General features: G+C 49.7%; 1 protein-coding gene across 1 annotated transcript; it reads right to left on the bottom strand.

Moving 5' to 3' along the window:
• Nucleotides 1–2,099: 2,099 nt before the first annotated feature.
• On the bottom strand, nucleotides 2,100–19,521 carry GRPEL2 (GrpE like 2, mitochondrial). The gene is made up of 4 exons (XM_007667941.3): nucleotides 19,442–19,521; nucleotides 6,649–6,808; nucleotides 5,736–5,817; nucleotides 2,100–2,835 (listed from the first exon to the last, which is right to left on the bottom strand). The coding sequence occupies exons 1-4, from the start codon at nucleotides 19,510–19,512 to the stop codon at nucleotides 2,480–2,482; spliced, it is 669 nt and encodes a 222-aa protein (XP_007666131.2). The 5' UTR covers nucleotides 19,513–19,521; the 3' UTR covers nucleotides 2,100–2,479.
• Between the last annotated feature and the right edge of the window lie 579 nt (nucleotides 19,522–20,100).

The following is a 20,100-nucleotide window of genomic DNA, read 5'->3' as shown; positions in this document are numbered from 1 at the left end:
AGAGTTAGAAAAAAATGAGGTTGTCTTGATAAGGGCTAGAAGGGAAGATGGAGGACGGAATGATATAATTGGTAAGTGAAAGCAGGCTCATAACCCTCTTTTGCCAGGCTACTCAATCGCCCAAAGATATGTGCAGGAATGTAAGAAATGGGCTAACGTTTATTATCAATAAAGATTACTATGTGCATTTACATAGCTTTATTATAGTACCTGGTGCTAAACAAAACAATTCTGGTGTCTACCTCCCTTTCTGTGGAAAGGAGATCCCAGATTCCAGCAAGATCAGAGAGTGAATCCCGACACTCTCCGGATTATCACTGTAGTTCAGCTAAAGGGATTGCACAACTAATTCCTTGGAACTATCGGAACATACACAAATACACATACGCACCCACACGCGCACACACACACACGCTGAGCTTTGGCTTTCCACCGAATTGTCCCAGTTCAACTTCAGACATGGTTTACTTATAACTTATATAGCATAAACTTAAAAGATATATAGAAACACAGATATACATATGCACACTATACAGTTGACGTTATCCCCAGGCAGATGAACTGCGTGATGGATTATCTGCAGAGTTTTGGACCATTTCCCCACCACCCAACTTTGGCAACCCAAGTTCCCACGTACGTACCTACGTACACACACACACACACAGAGACACACACAAAACACATTTCACATTTGGGTTTTCCTGCACAAGGGAAAATAAACCACTCTCTAAACTCACCCTGTTTCTCCTTCCTCCAGGATGCCCGTCCCCAGAGAACGTACTGGTTCATTTGTTTAAACCTGTGTGCTCGAGCTGTGGGAGAAATCCAGACCACTCTTTTACAGGTATCCACCCACAACTGATTAACAACAAGTAAATGTCCGAGTCAGCTTTGGGTGGGATCGACCGAGTTACATGAAATTTTCTACTTATCCATATTTCTGTTCTCTTCCATTTCTAAAGATAATGGAGTACGTGCTCCCTCTACTTTATAAAGAACGGTGTCTTTACGAAGCTTTTCTTCATTCCACCATAGCATTAACACATTTTTTTTTAAACCACACCATAATTGTGACATTTGTTAAACTCTTACTATGTGTCAAGCACTGTACTAAGCACTGGGGTAGTTACTAGATAATCAGGTCACATATGGGGCTCACCGTCCAAGTAGGAGGGAGAACAGCTCTTGAATCCCCATTCTGCAGAGAAGCTAAGTGACTTGCCCAAGGTCACACGGCAGGCAAGTGGATTAGAATCCAGGTCCTCTGACTCCAGGCCTGTGTTCTTTGCACTAGGCCATGCTCCCTCAAACATTCTAAGCTCATTTTAAAAATAATTTTAAATGACTTTTACACGTTACAATTTAAAAGAAAGGAGAGGCAGCTTGGTGTTCTAGACAGAGCACGGAACCGGGAGTCCTACCAGGCAACCTGGATTCTGGGCCCAGCTCGGCCACCGGCCTACCGTGGGACTTTTGGGCAAGTCGTTTGACCTCTCTGTGCCTCGGTCTCCTCATCCGTAAATGGGGACAATGAAAACTGCCTCTCCTGACCTCCCAGGATAGTTGTGAGGGTAATATCGCAATTTTACAAATATCGCTGTTAGAGAAGCAGTGTGGCCTAGTGGAAAATCATGGGAGTAGAGGACCTGGATTCTAACGCTGGCTCCGCCACTTGCCTGCTGCGTGACCTTGGGCAAGTCGATTTATTTCTCAGTGCCTTGGTGACGTCATCTGTAAAAAATAGGGATTAAGACTAGGAGCCCTATGTGGGGCAGAGACGGTGCGCAACCTGATTATCTACCCGATCACTTGTATAATGCCGGGCACGTAGTAAGTGCTTAACAAATATCATTTAAAAAAAAAATGTGAATCCACATGACAGTGCTTGGGAACAATAAAAGCGTTATACAAGCACAAGGTATTACTAGATCTGCAGATAATAAAAATAAAATGAATCCACGTCATCAAACCCTGGCTAGACAGGAGAAATGAATTTTGATTTGCTCTCGAGGTCACCACTAGAACAGAAGAATTCAGTTGCAAGAGCACACAAACACCCGCCCCCCGACCGCCCCCACCACACACAAACCACACGCAAACACACTTTTATCTCTATTCCTACCGCGTCCAGACATTCTACCCAAAAGACACCAGAGCAGCCGTATATAAATACCTTTTTCCCCGACGTACCCTATGACGAGGGTCACCGAAAACGGAGGGACCACCCCCACCCCCATTGGCGTGAGCAACCCGACGGAAGCCGAGGCAAAACGTCACGTCAGACCAACGAGAACGTCCCGGAATTTCACCCGACAAACCAGCCCCCGGACGTCCCACAAAGCAGCCGACGTCCAATACGGACCCAGTTGAATAAATAAAGGCGAAACCGGCGACCGCCATCTCCACGGGGCCGTTGAGTCGGCTAGGATTCCGGTTTGGGGGGGTCACCGGTTCCGGGGAACGCCCCGGGGTGTCGGACTCACTCCTGCGACTCCACGGCCACCCCGACCTGAGCGTGTCGGATGGTGCGGCCGTGAAGCTTGTAGCCGTCCTGGGTCACCAGCGTCACCGTCCCCGGCTGGACGCCCTCGGCCGGCACGTGGCAGATTATCTCGTGGTCGTACGGGTCGTACTTGCCGCCGATGGGGGCCATCTTCTGTAGGCCGTGCTTGGCGAACACGCTCTGAAGTTTGGCTTCTAGGACAGAAAGGCCCTCGGAGATCTTCTCGAGGGTCGGCTTCTGGTCCCCGGGGGCGGCGTCCCTGGAAATGCTGTCGGAGGCCTTCTCCAAGATGTCGGCCACCTCCACCAAGTCTTTGCAGAAGCTCTGGATCCCTAAAGAGGAATGGGATGGGAACAGGCAGAGCGGGTGGGCGGTCACCGCTGTCCTACCCTGCCAGGGCATCTGAGGTGACCCTCGGCCCGCGACGGCCCCCTGTTGCTCGGCTTTGCGGCGGAGGGCGTGCAGCTGTCTGGACCGACATTGGACAGGCACGTCTGCCCTCGTTTATGCCTGGCACCCTGAGCCACTCGACCATAGCGGCAGTGGAGAGCTTTCTTTACACAGACCGGAGCAGGAATTTCTGACGGCCCTGCGCATTTCTGGCAAAGATGCGAGAACACAGAGGATGGGCTCCTCCTCCTCCTGCACCATCTACTTTCGGGGGCCCAAGAAAGAAATTCTACCCTGTTCTTCATTCCCATAACAGACCTTGGGGGACTGATCCCTCCTTGGGCACGGGCCGGGCTAAGGCCGGCTGGTCTATGCCAGCTGAATCTGGGGCCTACCCAGATTGGGTTTCAGAATACGCACAACGGCTATGGGGCACGCACTATAAGTCACTTGTATGTGGACACACACACATCTATCCCTTGAGTCTTTCAGGATTACAGGTCTCACAGCCCTGCCATGCCCAGGAATGAGGACACCTATCTGCTGTGTGACCTTGGGTAAGTCACTTCACTTCTCTAGGCCTCCGTCGCCTCATCTGCAAAATGGGGACTAAGACCGTGAGCCCCCAGGTGGGACATGAACTGTGTCCAACTTGATTGGCTTGGATCTTCCCCAGAGTATAGTATAGTATAGGTCATGGGTTCTAATCCCGCCTCCGCCCCGTCAGCTGTGTGACTTTGGGCAAGTCACTTAACTTCTCGGAGCCTCAGTTACTTCATCTGTAAAATGGGGCTTAAGACTCTGAGCCTCACGTGGGACAATCTGATTACCCTCTATCTACCCCGGCGCTTAGAACGGTGCTCGGCACATAGTAAGCGCTTAACAAATATCAACGTTATCGTTCTTATTAGTGCCCGGCACAAAGTAAGCGCTTAAGAAATAGCATAAAAAATGTTTCTTTTAAAAAAAGGGAATCAGGCCGATAGGGTGGTTGTCAGTCTGGGTTCAGGCCCTTTAGCACTTACGACTTTTGGTCCGTGCGAAACTCTCCGGTAAAAAATGATTCTGACATTCTGAAAGAGAAGCAGTGTGGCCTAATGGAAAGAACCCGGAAGTTGGAAGACCTGGATTCTAATCCTGCCTCTGCCACTTATCTGCTGTGTGACATTGGGCAACTCACTTCATTCCTCTATGCCTCGGTTTCTTCATCTGAAGAAAGGGGATTCAATACCTAATCTCTCCTCTCCCTTAGACGGTAGACTCCATGGGGACTGTGTCCAACCTGATGATCCTGTATCTCCCTTAGTGCCTAGCACAAAGTAAGGGCTTAACAAATTCCAGAAGGATTCTTATTTCATCTTGCCTCTGGCAGTGGCTTATGCGTTCTCTCTCCCTAGATAAGGGGATTCTTCAAGGAAATTTGTTACTCCGACAGCGAAAATAAAAGCCCCAAAGAAGCCAGTTGGAGGGAAAAGGAACATCCAAGGTGGGACAGACTCAGGCTGCCTCTGAGGGGTGGTGGGGGAAGTTGGGGGGGGAAGTCCCTTCTATCTGCAGCAGCTCCTCCTCACCCATCATCATCATCATCAATGGTATTTATTGAGCGCACACTATGTGCAGAGCACTGTACTAAGCGCTGGGGAGAGTACATCAGAGGAAGACACATTGGTAGACACGTTCCCGGCCCACGAGGAGCTCGCGGCAAGCAGCGGCTCCAAGCCAAGCGGGGGCTGCCGGGGTTGGAAAGGGCTGCGCTCGCAGAGGCTAAACCTCTCTGGGCACAGCTGGCACTCGCCCTTGGAGCCCTACAGCCCCTCAAGATGCCAGATCTTTGAGAGTTAGTCAACCAAGGGAGAAATAATAATAATAATGATGATGGCATTTGTTAAGCACTATGTGCAAAGCACTGTTCTAAGCACTGGGGGGGATACAAGGTGATCAGGTTGTCCCACGTGGGGCTCACAGTCTTCATCCCCGTTTTACAGATGAGGTAACTGAGGCACAGAGAAGCTAAGTGACTCGCCCAAAGTCATACAGCTGACAAGCGGCAGAGCCGGGATTAGAACCCACGACCTCTAACTCCCAAGACCGGGCTCTTTCCACTGAGCCATGCTGCTTTTCAGGAAATACATACACAAAGACACACACACACACTCACCAATATGCCTGGCCTCTGACAGTGAGTCAACTGGGGAGGAAACACACACATGAACACATACACACCCACCCACCCATATGCCCGATCTTTGGGAGGGAGTCAACGGGGAAGGAAATACACAAACATGCACACACCTCATTTCCACAATACGGTAACTGCCTCTTCCCCCATTCAAATTTTAGTCGGGAGGAAGGAGTCTAGAAACAGCAGTGGCAAAAAGATGGCTGCTGAAGACCCAAGATATGAAGATATTACCCCCAGAGAGGAATCATTTACAGCTAACGATCTGACCCACTCACTCTGGGTCAAGTATTCCACGAGAGCAGTAATAATAATAATAATAATGTTGGTATTTGTTAAGCGCTTACTATGTGCAGAGCACTGTTCTAAGCAATGGGGTAGATACAGGGTCATCAGGTTGCCCCACGTGAGGCTCACAGTCTTAACCCCCATTTTCCAGATGAGGTAACTGAGGCACAGAGAAGTTAAGTGACTTTCCCACAGTCACACAGCTGACAAGTGGCAGAGCCGAGAGTCGAACCCATGACCTCTGATTCCCAAATCCGGGCTCTTTCCACTGAGCCACGTTGCTTCTCTAACGTGATTTAACTAGGTCTGTAAAACCACCACTGAGTTTCCTCAAACTTCTGGGAAATTATCTGTGGGCAGAGAGTCTTCACTTACCGAACAGTTTAGCATCTTCCACAAATTTCTGCGTGCGCCGCCTAACGTTTTCGGAGTCCGCCAAAGCCCTCTGATATCTTTCCTGCACACACAGATCAAAGCCAGCATTAGAGAGAAAAGAAGCCTCCATTGGAAAGAAAAGAACACGGGGCCATCGTGGGAAGTACATACTCCTCTGACGTGCTTTTCTGTACCTCTTGGGGCCATTTATGGTATCGAATTCAAGAGCGGGATTTATCTAGCCTTAAGTCTAGAGTCTGGGAGTCCCCTGGATAAGCTGGGGGGACCCGATAGACTGATTAGGTATCGGGGAGGCGCAAGTGGAATAATAATAACAATAACTGGGGTATTTGTTAACTACTTGCAACGTGCCAAGCACTGGACTGGGGTGGATATAATAAGCAAATCGGGTTGGATACGGTCCCTGTCCCACATGGGGCTCACGATCTTTAATCCCCATTTTACGGATGAGGTAACTGAGGCCCAGAGAAGTGAGGTGACTTGCACAAAGTCACACAGCAGACAAGCGGCGGAGCTGGAATGAGAACCCGGGTCCGCCTGACTTCCCGGCCCGTGCTCTATCCACCAGGCCACGATGCTTCTCACGAGAACAGGGAGTAGAAAGCTGCCAAGCGGTGCCTGTCATAGCTGCAGGTACACACGGTCCAAGGGGGACGGCCAAAACTACATACACCAAGTTCATGCCCTACTTCTCCAACCAGTGCAGTAAACTGAGTCCAATCAACCGATGGCATTTATTGAGCGCTGTGTGCAGAGCACTGTACTAAGCGCTCGGGCGAGCCCCATCCAACTGGTAGACGTGTCCCCTGCCCACAAGGAGCTCACAGCCCAGAGGAGGAGCTTCCGGTCTTTAGAAAACGATCTTCCTACTGGTACGTAAATGGAGACTGACCGTTAAGTCCCGGACCTCCGCTTCCAGTTTAACGGCTCTGTGCTCCAGGGTCTGCAGGGCCAGCGAGGGGTCGGGCTCGTCGGAGGTCGGGGGGTCATCCGAGCTGCACTCGTCGCCGGTGCTCCTCTGGGCGGCCGTGCTGAAGGTCATCGAGGGGCCTCTGAAGGGGCCACGGAGAGGGAGAGAGACACACGCAGAGAATCAATGCCCACGTGCCCGTGGCCCACGTCTCGAAGCCCAGAGGGCAGGGTCCTCTGAGGACATTTCAGTCATCACCCACAAAACGCAGCACGACGGGCACAACGCCACTTCCGCCCGCCAATCATGCGATCTTATTTATTGACTGCTTATTATGTGCAGGGCACTGTACTAAGCGCTTGGGAGAGAACAATATATCGGAGTTGGAAGACACGTGCTCTGCCCACAACAAGCTTACAGTCTAGAAGGGGAGGCCTGAGGGACAAAGTCAGAAATGGAAGACTGTGCTCAGCGCAGCACACACTCTGAGATTTGATGAACTGTTATTCATTCATGCGAATATTTCACTGTTCCCTACATTTAAACCCATGTTACTCTTATGGTATTTGTTAACTACATACTCTGTATTGAGCACTAAGAGCTGGGGTAGACACAAGTTAATCAGGTTGGACACAGTCCCTATCCCACATGGGGTTCACAGGCTATGTAGGAGGGAGAACAGGTATTGAATCCTCATTTTCAGATGAGGAAACTGAGTCCCGGAGAAGTGAACTGGCAGCCTGACTTAGTGGATGGAGTATGGGCCTGGGAGTCAGAAGGTCAGGGGTTCTAATCCTGAGTCCGCCACATGTCTGCCGTGTGACCTTGGGCAAATCGCTTCACAGGACCTCAGTTACCTCATCTTAAAATGGAGTTTAAGATTGTGAGCCCTATGTGGGTCAGGGACTGTGTCCAACCTAACTTGTATCTACCCCAGCTCTTAGAACAGTGCTTGGAACCTAGTAAGTGCTTAACAAGTACCATCATCATTATTATTATTATTATTGTTAAGTGCATGCCCAAAGTCACCCAGCAGGCAACTAGCAGAGTCAGGATTAGAACCCAGGTCCTCTGACTCCCAGACCCATGCTCCCCATGGGTATCGATCCCCCCGGAGGTACGAAATCAAGATAAGAACACTGCACCCCCACAACCAGATGAGTAAGCATGCCGGGAAGCAGCCTGGCTCAGTGGAAAGAGCCTGGGCTTCGGAGTCAGAGGTCATGGGTTCGAATCCCGGCTCTGCCACTTGACAGCTGTGTGACTGTGGGCAAGTCACTTCGCTTCTCTGTGCCTCAGTTCCCTCATCTGTAAAATGGGGATTAACTGTGAGCCTCACGTGGGACAACCTGATGACCCTGTATCTACCCCAGCGCTTAGAACTGTGCTCTGCACATAGTAAGCGCTTAACAAATACCAACATTATTATTATTGATATTCGAAATGAGATGAGTGGAGACGGGCAAGTTCATGGCAACAGGGTCCGGTGTCTCTGTCTGGTTCTCTTCCTGGAGACTGTAAGCTTCTCGAGGACAGGGAACGTGCCTACCAACTCGGTGCTACTGACCCCTCCCAAGCTCTTAGTACTGTACTTTGCTCGCAGTAAGCGCTCAACAAATCCCACTGATTGACTGGTCTGCTGCCAGCCCAGCCCAAAGGCTGCCGAAGCACAAATCAGCCGCGTCCAGTTAGTAGCCGGCCTGAACTGATGGTTTACAGTTCCCTGGGATCCCAGGCCACTCTTTCTTCGGCTCAGCCCCCTTCCAGGTCGACAGGCCGGAGGGTCCCTCCTCTCCCCTGCGACTGAGCAACAGGAGTCCGATTCTTCTGGGGTTCTCTGTGCGACTATAACAGGATGCGCAAAATGGAATTCGGGGCGTGAGGGAATGAAGGTGTCGGTCTGGAGCGGTAATAATAACAATAATTATGGCATCTGTTAAGCACCCACTATGTGCCGGGCACTGTACTAAGCACTGGGGTAGATACAAGCAAATCGGGTTGGACACTGTCCCTGTCCCATGTGGGGCTCATAGTCGCCAACCCCAATTTATAGATGAGGTAACTGAGGCCCAGAGAATAATAATAATGGTGGTATTTGTTAAGCGTTTACTATGTGCAAAGCATTGTTCTAAGCGCTGGGGCGATACAAGGTGATCAGGTTGTCCCACGTGGGGCTCACAGTCTTAATCCCCAATTTACAGATAAGGTAACTGAGGCCCAGAGAAGTGAAGTGACTTGCCCAAAGTCACCCAGCTGACAAGCGGCAGAGCTGGGATTCAAACCCATGACTTCTGACTCCCAAGCCCGGGCTCTTTCCACTGAGCCACGCTGCTTCTCTGAGTGAAGTGACTTTCTTTTTTAATGGTATTTGTTAGGCGCTTACCATGTGCCAGGCACTGTTCTATGCACTGGAGTTGATATAGGTAATCAGGTTGGACACAGTCCCTGTCCCACATGGGGCTCACGGTCTTAATCCCCATTTTACAGATGAGGGAACTGAGGCACAGAGAAGCAACTTGCCCAAGGTCACACAGCAGACAAGTGGTTGGGGCCAGGATTAGAACCAATTACCATCTGACTCCTAGGCCCGGGCTCTATCTACTAAGCCAGCACCTGAGGGCTGCCTAAAATCTGCCACTTGTGAGCTGTGTGACTGTGGGCAAGTCACTTAACTTCTCTGTGCCTCAGTTACCTCATCTGTAAAATGCGGATTAAGACTGTGAGCCCCATGTGGGACAACCTGATTACCCTGTATACCCCAGCGTTTAGAGCAGTGCTCTGCACATATTAAGCGCTTAACAAATACCAACATTATTATTATTATTATTATTATTATTATTATTGTTAAAAGGGCTAGTAACTGAACTCCACAGCCTGTGGGAAAGTGTCACTCTGAGGGAGAGGGAAAGAGGACTTTTTTTAAGAGCAGGATTGCGAGGTGGGTCAGGAATCAAAACCGTCTTGGGAGCCAGTAAATCAGTCAGTTGTATTTATTGAGTACGTACTGTGTGCAGAGCACTGTACTGAGCGCTTGGGACAATACAACAGCTACATTCCCTGCCCACAACGAGCTTACAGTCTAGAAGCGGGGAGAGCGGAGATGAGAGAAGCAGAAGCAGCGTGGCTCAGTGGAAAGAGCCCGGGCTTTGGAGTCAGAGATCATGGGTTCGAACCCCCGCTCTGCCACTTGTCAGCTGTGTGACTGTGGGCAAGTCACTTCACTTCTCTGTGCCTCAGTTACCCCATCTGTAAAATGGGGATGAAGACTGGGAGCCCCACGTGGGACAACCTGATTCCCCTGTGTCTACCCAAGTGCTTAGAACAGTGCTCTGTACATAGTAAGCACTTAACAAATACCAACATTATTATTATTATGGAAGGGGAATTTAAGGACGGTTAGGGTGGGGGGGAGTGTACTTCGGGATTAAAGGGTTAAGGGTCCCCTCTTTGGGAAGTTGGGGGTCGACGTCCTTCGAGGTAAAAACAAAGCGTCAACACACGACCACTAAAGAGTCTGCCTAGCCAACACAATTGGGCATTGAGGCAAAAATAAAAAAATACAAAGGCAGACTGTCCCATCACACAACCGGGGCCTTTATCGACGCGCGGCCTTCACACAAGCTCCCAACACACTCCCCTGGACTTCGGAGCTTTGCCACTTCATTTTGGCTCCTTACCATTTCACTGAAACTTGGATAGCTGCCGGGGATCGGGCTGCAGTCAAACAGAACCAAACATGGGCAGCTCAGCCCTAGATCCCGACTGAGAAGAATGAAGATGCTTTGTCAAACAAAACCCTTTTTGGACAACTCCCCCATCCTCTGGGGAACTGGCAACTGCTTGAAAAACCCTCGCCACCCTGGCTTTCCAAAACCGTTTGGGGCAGGTTTCGGCACATTATCACGTAACGTCGTTCCCCATTGGGGTTGCTCAAATGCAGACAGAAGAAAGGAGATACACAGGGTCCCCGAGATAAGGTTTGGTGGCAGGGGTGACGACGCATAATCACAATAATAATGATAGCTTTTAAGCACTTACTATGTGCAAAGCACTGTTCTAAGCGCTGGGGGGATACAAGGTGATCAGGTTGTCCCACGTGAGGCTCACAGTCTTCATCCCCATTTTACAGTTGAGGTCACTGAGGCGCAGAGAATAATAATGTTGGTATTTGTTAAGCGCTTACTATGTGCCGAGCACTGTTCTAAGCGCTGGGGTAGACATAGGGGAATCAGGTTGTCCCACGTGGGGCTCACAGTCTTCATCCCCATTTTACAGATGAGGGAACTGAGGCACAGAGAAGTTAAGTGACTCGCCCACAGTCACACAGCCGACAAGTGGCAGAGCCGGGATTCGAACTCATGAGCCCTGACTCCAAAGCCCGTGCTCTTTCCACTGAGCCACGCTGCCAAGTGACTCGCCCCAAGTCACACAACTGACAAGCGGCAGTGTCGGGATTTGAACCCATGACCTCTGACTCCCCGACCCGTGCTCTTTCCACTGAGCCACGCGGCTTCTCTCTATAGTCTGCTTCTGCATAGTGAGGGCCACTGGGATCTCTACCCCAGCGCTTAGAACAGTGCTCTGCACACAGTAAGCGCTTAACAAATACCAACATTATTATTTTTATTATCGTCTTGGCTCGGCCGCCACTCGGCTAACTCAGTCTTGTGGATCCGAGAAGGGGGCAGAGCTCTGACAGGCAGGGAAGGGGATTGTCCTGAGGCCATGTGCAAGGCGGGCTGTTAGGGAAGAGGTCTAGGAAGTGGTTCTATTATCACATCAAATAACAGGAGGAAAAATGAAAATAGGTCCCAATTATCTCCTTAGAAAAGGCTCATTCCTCCAACATTCCTGCCTTTTCACCATTATCTACCAACACAGTAGGACTTAATTTACATTCCTTTGAGGACAGAATGAAATTAGCATCCGCCCCAGGGTTTCTCAAACTGGGGACAGGGGCCCCTAAGGGGCTCAGAGACCAAAAAAAGGGCACCGTTCCTAGGCACAAATTCTGCACGGCCTGCAGTCAGTCAATCGTATTTATTGAGAACACTGTACTAAGCGCTTGGAAGAGAACAATAGAACACTTTCCTCTCTCTTCCTAACCACAGTACACCCCACACACCTTGATCTGAACATCTTTTCTTTCCCAACCGTTACCTTTCCATTCATTCATTCATTCAATGGTATTTATTGAACGCTTACTGAGTGCAGTGCACTGTACTACGCGCTTGGAATGTTCAATTCGGCAACAGATTCAATAGTATTTATTGAGCGCTTATAGACACAATCCCTGCCCAACAACTTCACCTCTCCGACCACCTCTCACAGGCCCCACCGGAGAAGCAGTGTGGCTCAGTGAAAAGAGCGTGGGCTTCGGAATCAGAGGTCATGGGTTCGGCGCCCGGCTCTGCCACTTGTCAGCTGTGTGACTGTGGGCAAGTCGCTTCACTTCTCTGGGCCTCAGTTACCTCATCTGTAAAATGGGGATTATCTGTGAGCCTCATGTGGGACAACCTGATTACCCTGTATCTGCCCCAGACCTTAGAACAGTGCTCTGCACATAGTAAGCGCTTGACGAATACCAACATCATCATCACCGCCCGCCTTCGACAGACTACAGCTCAGGCAAGCACCGAATTTCTCCATCATCCTCATCAAAGGTATCTATTGAACACTTACTGTGCGCAGAGCACTGTTCTATGTGCTTGGGAAATGATAAGGATAAGGGAAAGGATAAGGATAAGGGAAAGGATAAGGAAAGGATTTTCATTCCCCTATTTATTTTGTTAGTGAGATGTACATCACCTTGATTCTATTTATTTGCTGTTGTTTTAATGAGATGTTCATCCCCTTGATTCTATTTATTGCTATTGTTCTTATCTGTCTCCCCCATTAGACCTTAAGCCCGTCAAAGGGCAGGGACTGTCTCTGCTACCGATCTGTCCATTCCAAGCGCTTAGTACAGTGCTGTGCACATAGTAAGCGCTCAATAAATACTACTGAATGAATGAATGATGATAGAAGAGAGTCGGCAGAAATATTCTCTGCCCACAGGGAGGATACAGTCTAGAAATGAGCTCACAGTCATCCTCATCGCGGGCACTGATGACGTTCAGAGCACTGCGGTAAGCACTTGGGAGAGTCTAATGCCTTCTATGGCTGTCTGCAGTTGAGCTTTTTCCAAGGCCCCAGGAGAGGGGCCACCCAGATAGCTATCTGCATAACCCTTGGGCCCATCAGTCACCGGCCCAGCTCTTCCTGGGGAGATGTGAAAAGGAAAGGAAAGGCCCTGGAAACTATAAATCAGCCACCTGGCACTTCTGGAGGCCTCATTTCCCCCGATTTGCATTCTTGCGGGATCATCTCGGCTGGGGGTTGAAAGGCCTGCTAGGAGTCCTTCAGAGTAGACAAAGCAGCAGAAGGGAAGAGCAACAGATTGACCAAATAGGGGCAGAAAAGAGAAAAGCAGTTTAAAGTTAGTCAGCCAACAAGTATTTATTGAGTACTCTTGACGGGCCCAGCACTCTACTAGGCCCTTGAAGATATCTATATGTGTATGTAGAAGGGGGAAAGGGAGGGTGGGGAGGAAAGAAAATTCGTGCTTCCGAAAGACTAAAGCCAGGGCGGTGATTCTGGCATTTCACTGCCTTCCTGGCAGAATTAAAGCATAGAATCTTGTAGCATCACACAGATGGCCAACATGTGGCTGTTTCTAACTTCTAGCTTCCACACCAACATTCGCTCCATATAAAGAGAGGAGCAGGATTTGTTCCTGTTGTTTTAGACCTCCAAGTGAAAGAAGGGTCATTCCCAGGGCCTCCTCCAAAGCGGATCAGATGTCCATGGCAAAGAGGAATCTTACCTTATAGACAAACGGAAGAACTGCCACTCGAACAATCAAAACGGTGCATTTTCCAAGAGTGCACAAGTAAGGCTGGGTTATAATAAGTTCCAGCTTTTTGGACTCGACTCTTGATTTCTCCCTCACAGTTGCACGACTTGGAGATTAGGTGGCTAATTCCTGTTTCTACCAGCTTAATTCCAAACCTAGGAAACGAACACGGCCAGAGAATGCTGATCTGCTAGAAACAAAGGTAAGAGAACAACTCTTTCTTCCACGCCAGCCCATGTTTACCCCGAAAACCCGCAGGTAACAACTGATGGGCTTCATGACAAACAAAACTGTGCCAAGAGGCTCGAAGTGGAATTCTTTTACACCAAGACCTTCCTCCAAGGTGGCACCGCCACCAGATTTTTTCTCTTCTGCACATGAACCTGGTTGTCCGCAGGTTTTAAGAGTGTAATGAATGAGGCGTGCCGGAGCCGGGGGAGTTGGCTACGTGAACCAGAACGCACTCTGAATGGCCTCCTTTTTCCAACTAAGTGAAACTAGAGCCAAGAATGAGTCACCCTTCGCTCCATTCCCCTACCCTCCTACTCCTCCGACACCAGAAGGCTCTCTCGTTTCTTTCCAGTTAAAGCGGTCGCAGAAAGCCCTGATAAAAACGGTGGGAAGAGATGCTCTGGTGAGAGCTCAGAGGAGAAGAGCTGGTGATGAAGAGCTAGCGTGCAGATAGGGAAGGCTTGACAGAAATGTTTCTTAGAAGCACAGAAGGGGCCATCTCAAGTCCCGCTAAAAAAGATGTCACTTCTGTCTCTAACCTAAAAGGGAGAAATTCGGGACACCCTACTATTAAGAAGCCCTAGGCCTTAATGCCATTTTAGGGGTTTATTCAGAATCCGAGTCATCTCCACTGATGCCTGATTTTTCTTCCCCCTCACCAAACTCCCTGTAATGTCACTCTCCAAATTCAGTACCTCCCCACTCCCCCATAACCCATCCTATAGATTTAAGCATGTGGACATAATCTACTCATCAGGCACCAAGAGTCTCTCTCCATTAATGTTAGCCCCCATTGACCCTGGTGACCTTTTTTCAAACTCACACAAGCCGGCTCTCATCCATCACTCGTATTTATTGAGGGTCTACTATGTGCAGAGCACTTTGATTTTTAGTTTCCCACAGGAGGCTAACAAGAGGCTAATAAGAGACTAATCTCGGCTCAATCAGTATCTGCTGTGTGACCTTAGGTAAGTCACTTCACTTCTCTGTGCCTCGGTTACTTCATCTGTAAAATGGGGACTAAGACTGCAAACCCCAGATGGACACACAAAAAGAGGTCTAATTTCCCCCTTTACCATTCATCTTGTAGAAATAATTCTGTGAGCAGAGAGGCAGAGTGCGTCTTTAAAATACTGTAATTCAGTGGGTTTTCGGGCTAGATATCCAAGCTATTGAGATTTAAAGCCAAACAAAATAACTGTTCAAGCCTAATCTCTCCAAGGCTAAGGGAAACTTGGAGATAACACTCGGCCTAGATACCCCTGCTAGACTCTAAACTCCTCAGGGGCTGGGATCACTTCTAATTCTAGTGTCCTGGCCTAAATGCTTAGAACAGCATTCTGCACACGGTAGGTGCTCAGTGCGTACTAGTGATTGATAATCCTCTTCACCGCAATCTCACCACTGTCACACCTTCTCTGGGGATTACTTGATTTTCTGTATAAGCCCCAAGTTCACTAGCTCCTCCAAAATAACTATTCAACCTGAGGCGTCGTTCCACTCCTAGTAGCCTTATTAAAGTCCCATCTCTTCCAAGAGGATTTCCCTCATTAAGCCCTCTTTTCCTCCGCTCCTTCTCCCTTCCGCGTCATCTATGCGCTCGGGTCTGTGTACTATAGGCATCTCCCCACAGCACTTATGTACATACTATAAATTATATATAAATATATTAACATCTGCCTCCTCCTCTAGACGGTAATAAGCTCCTTGTGGGCACAGAACGTGTCTTCCAACTTTGTTTTACTCTCCCCAGTGCTTAGTAGAGTCCTCTGCACAGAGTAAGCGCTCAATACATACCATAGATTGACTGCTATATCACAAATCATTTATTTACATTAATTTCTATCTCTCTCTCTAGACTGTAAACTCACTGTGGGCAGGGAACGTGTCCACCAACTCCGTTGTACTGTACTCTTCTCCAAGTGCTTAGTACAGTGCTCAGTACGCAATAAACACTCAATACGTACCACTGATGATGATGATGACTTCTTTCTCCCCAGAAATCAAGGCCAAGAGAGCAACCTTCTGGGATCCCTGTTACAGTCACTGCCAAAACTTGCAAACAGATCCACTTCGATTCAAAGAAAAATTTTTAAATCCCATAAAACTCTACTAGGTCAACTTTGGCTCTTTCATTCCCACCACCGCGTAAAACCCAGAGCAAGTGTATTTGGCAAATACGCGTTTGGAATAGCTTTCCATATACCCAAAGCTGCGGAGCTGCAAACACTGACTATCCTACTGATGATCATAAAGTCATCCTCATTATTTCCAAGTCTGACTGAACCCGCAGAGTTGCGCTGGCAATAAAAGATCCGTAATGGTTTGTTTCTGCATATTACCATCCTTGTCCACTTGACAGTTTTCCCCCGCCAGTCCAAAGAAAACATTTAGACAGTTGCTCCTCTCCCATCCAAAGAAAACATTGAGCCCAGTGCCAGGCCCGGGACTTCTAATTGGAGGCAAAACTGTCACTTTCTCCTGCTGGCACGGATGAGTTTTTAATCGTTTCTAGCCCTTGTTTGGGCAGGTGCGTAAAAGGGTTCTGGAGAAGCAGCACGGTGTAGTGGATGGAGAGGGGCCTGGGAATCAGAAAGTCAGGGGTTCCGATCCTGACTCCACTGTGTGCTGCTGCCTGACCTTGGGCAAGTCACTACACTTCTCTGGGCCTCAATTCTCTCATCTGTAAAATGGGGATTGAGACCGTGAGCCCCACACGGGACAGGCATTTAGTACAGTGCCTGGCACACAGCACTTAGATACCACAATTATACTTATCATTATTATTATTATTATTAGACGGATATCTCCATGTGGGACAGGGACCGCCTCTGACCTGGTTCACTTGAATCTACCCCAGCGCTTAATGCAGCGCTGGGCACCCAGTAAGTAATAATGTTGGTATTTGTTAAGCGCTTACTCTGTGCAGAGCACTATTCTAAGCACTGGGGTAGGTACAAGGCCATCAGGTTGTCCCACGTGAGGCTCACAGTCTTCACCCTCATTTTGCAGATGAGGTAACTGAGGCCCAGAGAAGTGAAGTGACTTGCCCACAGTCACCCAGCTGACAGATGGCAGAGCCGGGATTCGAATCCATGACCTCGGACTCCCAAATAGAGTAAGAATAAGAATAATGAGAGGAAACGCTTTGGGAGGTGGGAGCTTGGGGAAGCTCCGCGGGGGATGGAGGGTGAGAGGGTCCGACGGGAAGTCTGGGACTTTGCCAGCCTTTGCCCCTGAAAGGGGGGCAAAGTTGGGAGTGACCAACATGAGGTTTCCAATCCCGTCTGACAGCAGGTGGCCTGGGAGGGGCTTTTTATTCCTGCCCCTCATAGCAGGGTGGCTGTCACTTGACCAAAAAAACACAGCAACCCAAAGATGTGATGGTTTTCTCCAACAGCTCACGTGCTAATGATTTTTCAAGTTTCGCTGGACGGGTGGATGCGATGGTCATTCCGCAGAGCTCAGGATCCGCTGACTCCCTTTTCCTTTGGGCATGGGGAGGTTTCGGGATGGAGGCGGGATTCTGAAACTGTTATTGGGCAGGGATTGTCTCTATCTGTTGCCGAATTGTACACTCCAAGCGCTTAGTACAGTGCTCTGCACATAGTAAGCGCTCAATAAATACTACTGAATGAACGGATGAATGAACGGGGGAAAGGAAGCCTCCGTGGGATCGTGGGGAGCCTCTCCGGGACTGGAGAGATTGGGAAGCAGCGAGGCGTAGTGGACGGACAACAGGCCAAGCCCGGGCTCTTTCCCCTGGGCCACGCTGCTTCTCATCGCTTCTCTAAATAAATACATAGATAAATGAATAATGATATCGTTGGCATTTGTTAAGCGTTTTCTATGTGCAGAGCGCTGTTCTAAGTGCTGGGGTAGATACAAGATCATCAGGTTGTCCCACGTGAGGCTCACAGTCTTCATCCCCGTTTTACAGAAGAGGTAACTGAGGCACAGAGAAGTGAAGGGACTTGCCTACAGTTGCACAGCTGACAAGTGGCAGAGCCGGGATTCGAACCCATGACCTCTGCCAATGATGGATCTGTAGAGATCTAGACATATGTGGGTCGGGCTTGGGAGTCAGGGGTCATGGGTTCTAATCCCGGCTCCGCCACTTGTCAGCTGTGTGATCCTGGGCAAGTCACTTCACTTCTCTGGACCTCAGTGACCTCATCTGTAAAATAGGGATTAACTGTGAGCCTCACGTGGGACAACCTGATTACCCTGTATCTCCCCCAGCGCTTAGAACTGTGTTCTGCACATAGTAAGCGCTTAACAAATACCAACATTATTATTAGAGAAGCAGCGTGGCTCGGTGGAAAGAGTCCGGGCTTGGGAGTCCGAGATCATGGGTTCGAATCCCGACTTTGCCACTTGTCAGCTGGGTGACTGTGGCCAAGTCACTTCACTTTTCTGGCCCTCAGTTCCCTCATCTGGAAAATGGGGATGAAGACTGTGAGCCCCAAGTGGGACAACCTGATGACCCTGTATCTCCCCCAGCGCTTAGAACAGTGCTCTGCACATAGTAAGCGCTTAACAAATACCACCATCATTATTATTATCTCCCCCAGCGCTTAGAACAGTGCTCTCTGCACATAGTAAGCGCTTAACAAATACCACCATTATTATCTCTCCCAGCGCTTAGAACAGTGCTCTCTGCACACAGTAAGCGCTTAACAAATACCAACATTATTATTATCTCCCCCAGCGCTTAGAACAGTTCATTCCAAGCGCTTAGTACAGTGCTCTGCACATAGTGCTCTGCACATAGTGAGCTCAATAAATACTATTGAATGAATGAACAGTGCTCTGCACATAGTAAGCACTTAACACTTAACAGTTAACTGTTAACAATTAAGAGAAGCAGCGTGGCTCAGTGGAAAGAGCACAGGCTTTGGAGTCAGAGGTCATGGGTTCGAATCCCGGTTCGGCCACTTGTCAGCTGTGTGACTTTGGGCAAGTCACTTCACTTCTCGGTGCCTCAGTTCCCTCATCTGTAAAATGGGGATTAAGACTGTGAGCCCCACGTGGGTCAACCTGATTCCCCTGGGTCTACCCCAGCGCTTAGAACAGTGCTCGGTACATAGTAAGCGCTTAACAAATACCAACATTATTATTACTTAACTCCAACACGCTGGAGAAGCAGCGTGGCTCAGTGGAAAGAGCACGGGCTTTGGAGTCAGAGGTCATGGGTTCGAATCCCAGCTGGGCCACTTGTCAGCTGTGTGACTTTATGCGAGTCACTTCACTTCTCTGCGCCTCAGTTCCCTCATCTGTAAAATGGGGATGAAGACTGTGAGCCCCACGTGGGACAACCTGATTCCCCTGGGTCTACCCCAGCGCTTAGAAACAGTGCTCTGCACATAGTAAGCGCTGAACAAATACCAAAATGATTCTTATTAACAAATACCAGCATTATTAGTACTAGCACAGTGCTCTGCAGAGAGTAGGTGCTCCACCGATGCGATTGAAGAGCGGCGGGGGGAAGGGAGGGGGGCGCAGGCAGGGAGGGCTTCCTGGAGGAGGCGTGCCTGCAAAAAGGCAGCCTTGGAGGGCGCCCCCCGCCCCTCCCCCACCGGTTTTTGCAGCACAGCCTGGTCCAGGTGGCCCCTCCGGTCCCTCCGCCCCCTCCCCCGCCGGTGTTACCTGCCCAGGGCGAGGAGTCGGTGCAGAGGGCGTCGTGCAAGACCCGCGCAGCGCCCGGGCACCGTCGCCATGGTGCCTGCCCGGGCCCGACTGAGGCGGCGCATGCGCCCCGTAGCGACCGCCCGCCGCCCGACAACTACAACCCCCAGGAGCCATCGCGGCCGGGCGCCTGCGCGCCGGAGGGGGCGACTACAACTCCCAGGGGCCTCCGCGACGCGGGCGGGAGGGAGACGGAGAGGCTCCCGGCGGCCTTTGCGATAAGGAGAGGAGGATTATGGGCTGCTGGCAATCAGTCCAGTCCTTCCTTCCTTCATTCATTCATTCATTCATTCACTCATTCATTCCTTCCTTCATTCATTCTTGTTTATTCAGCGCTGACTGTGTTCAGAGCACTGGACTAAGCACTTGGGATGCACAGTTGGGCAACAGATAAAATAATGTTGGTATTTGTTAAGCGCCTACTATGTGCCAAGCACTGCTCTTAGCGCTGGGGGAGATACAGGGTCATCAGGTTGTCCCACGTGAGGCTCCCAGGTAATCCCCATTTTACAGATGAGGGAACTGAGGCCCAGAGAAGTGAAGTGACTCGCCCACAGTCACACAGCTGACAAGTGGCAGAGCCGGGAGTCGAACTCATGACCTCTGACTCCGAAGCTTGG

Source organism: Ornithorhynchus anatinus, chromosome X1 (assembly GCF_004115215.2).
Source record: "Ornithorhynchus anatinus isolate Pmale09 chromosome X1, mOrnAna1.pri.v4, whole genome shotgun sequence".
In the NCBI taxonomy this organism is placed as follows: Eukaryota; Metazoa; Chordata; class Mammalia; order Monotremata; family Ornithorhynchidae; genus Ornithorhynchus; species Ornithorhynchus anatinus.
Note: the sequence above shows the minus strand (reverse complement) of the source record. Positions and strands in the feature narration are given on the sequence as shown.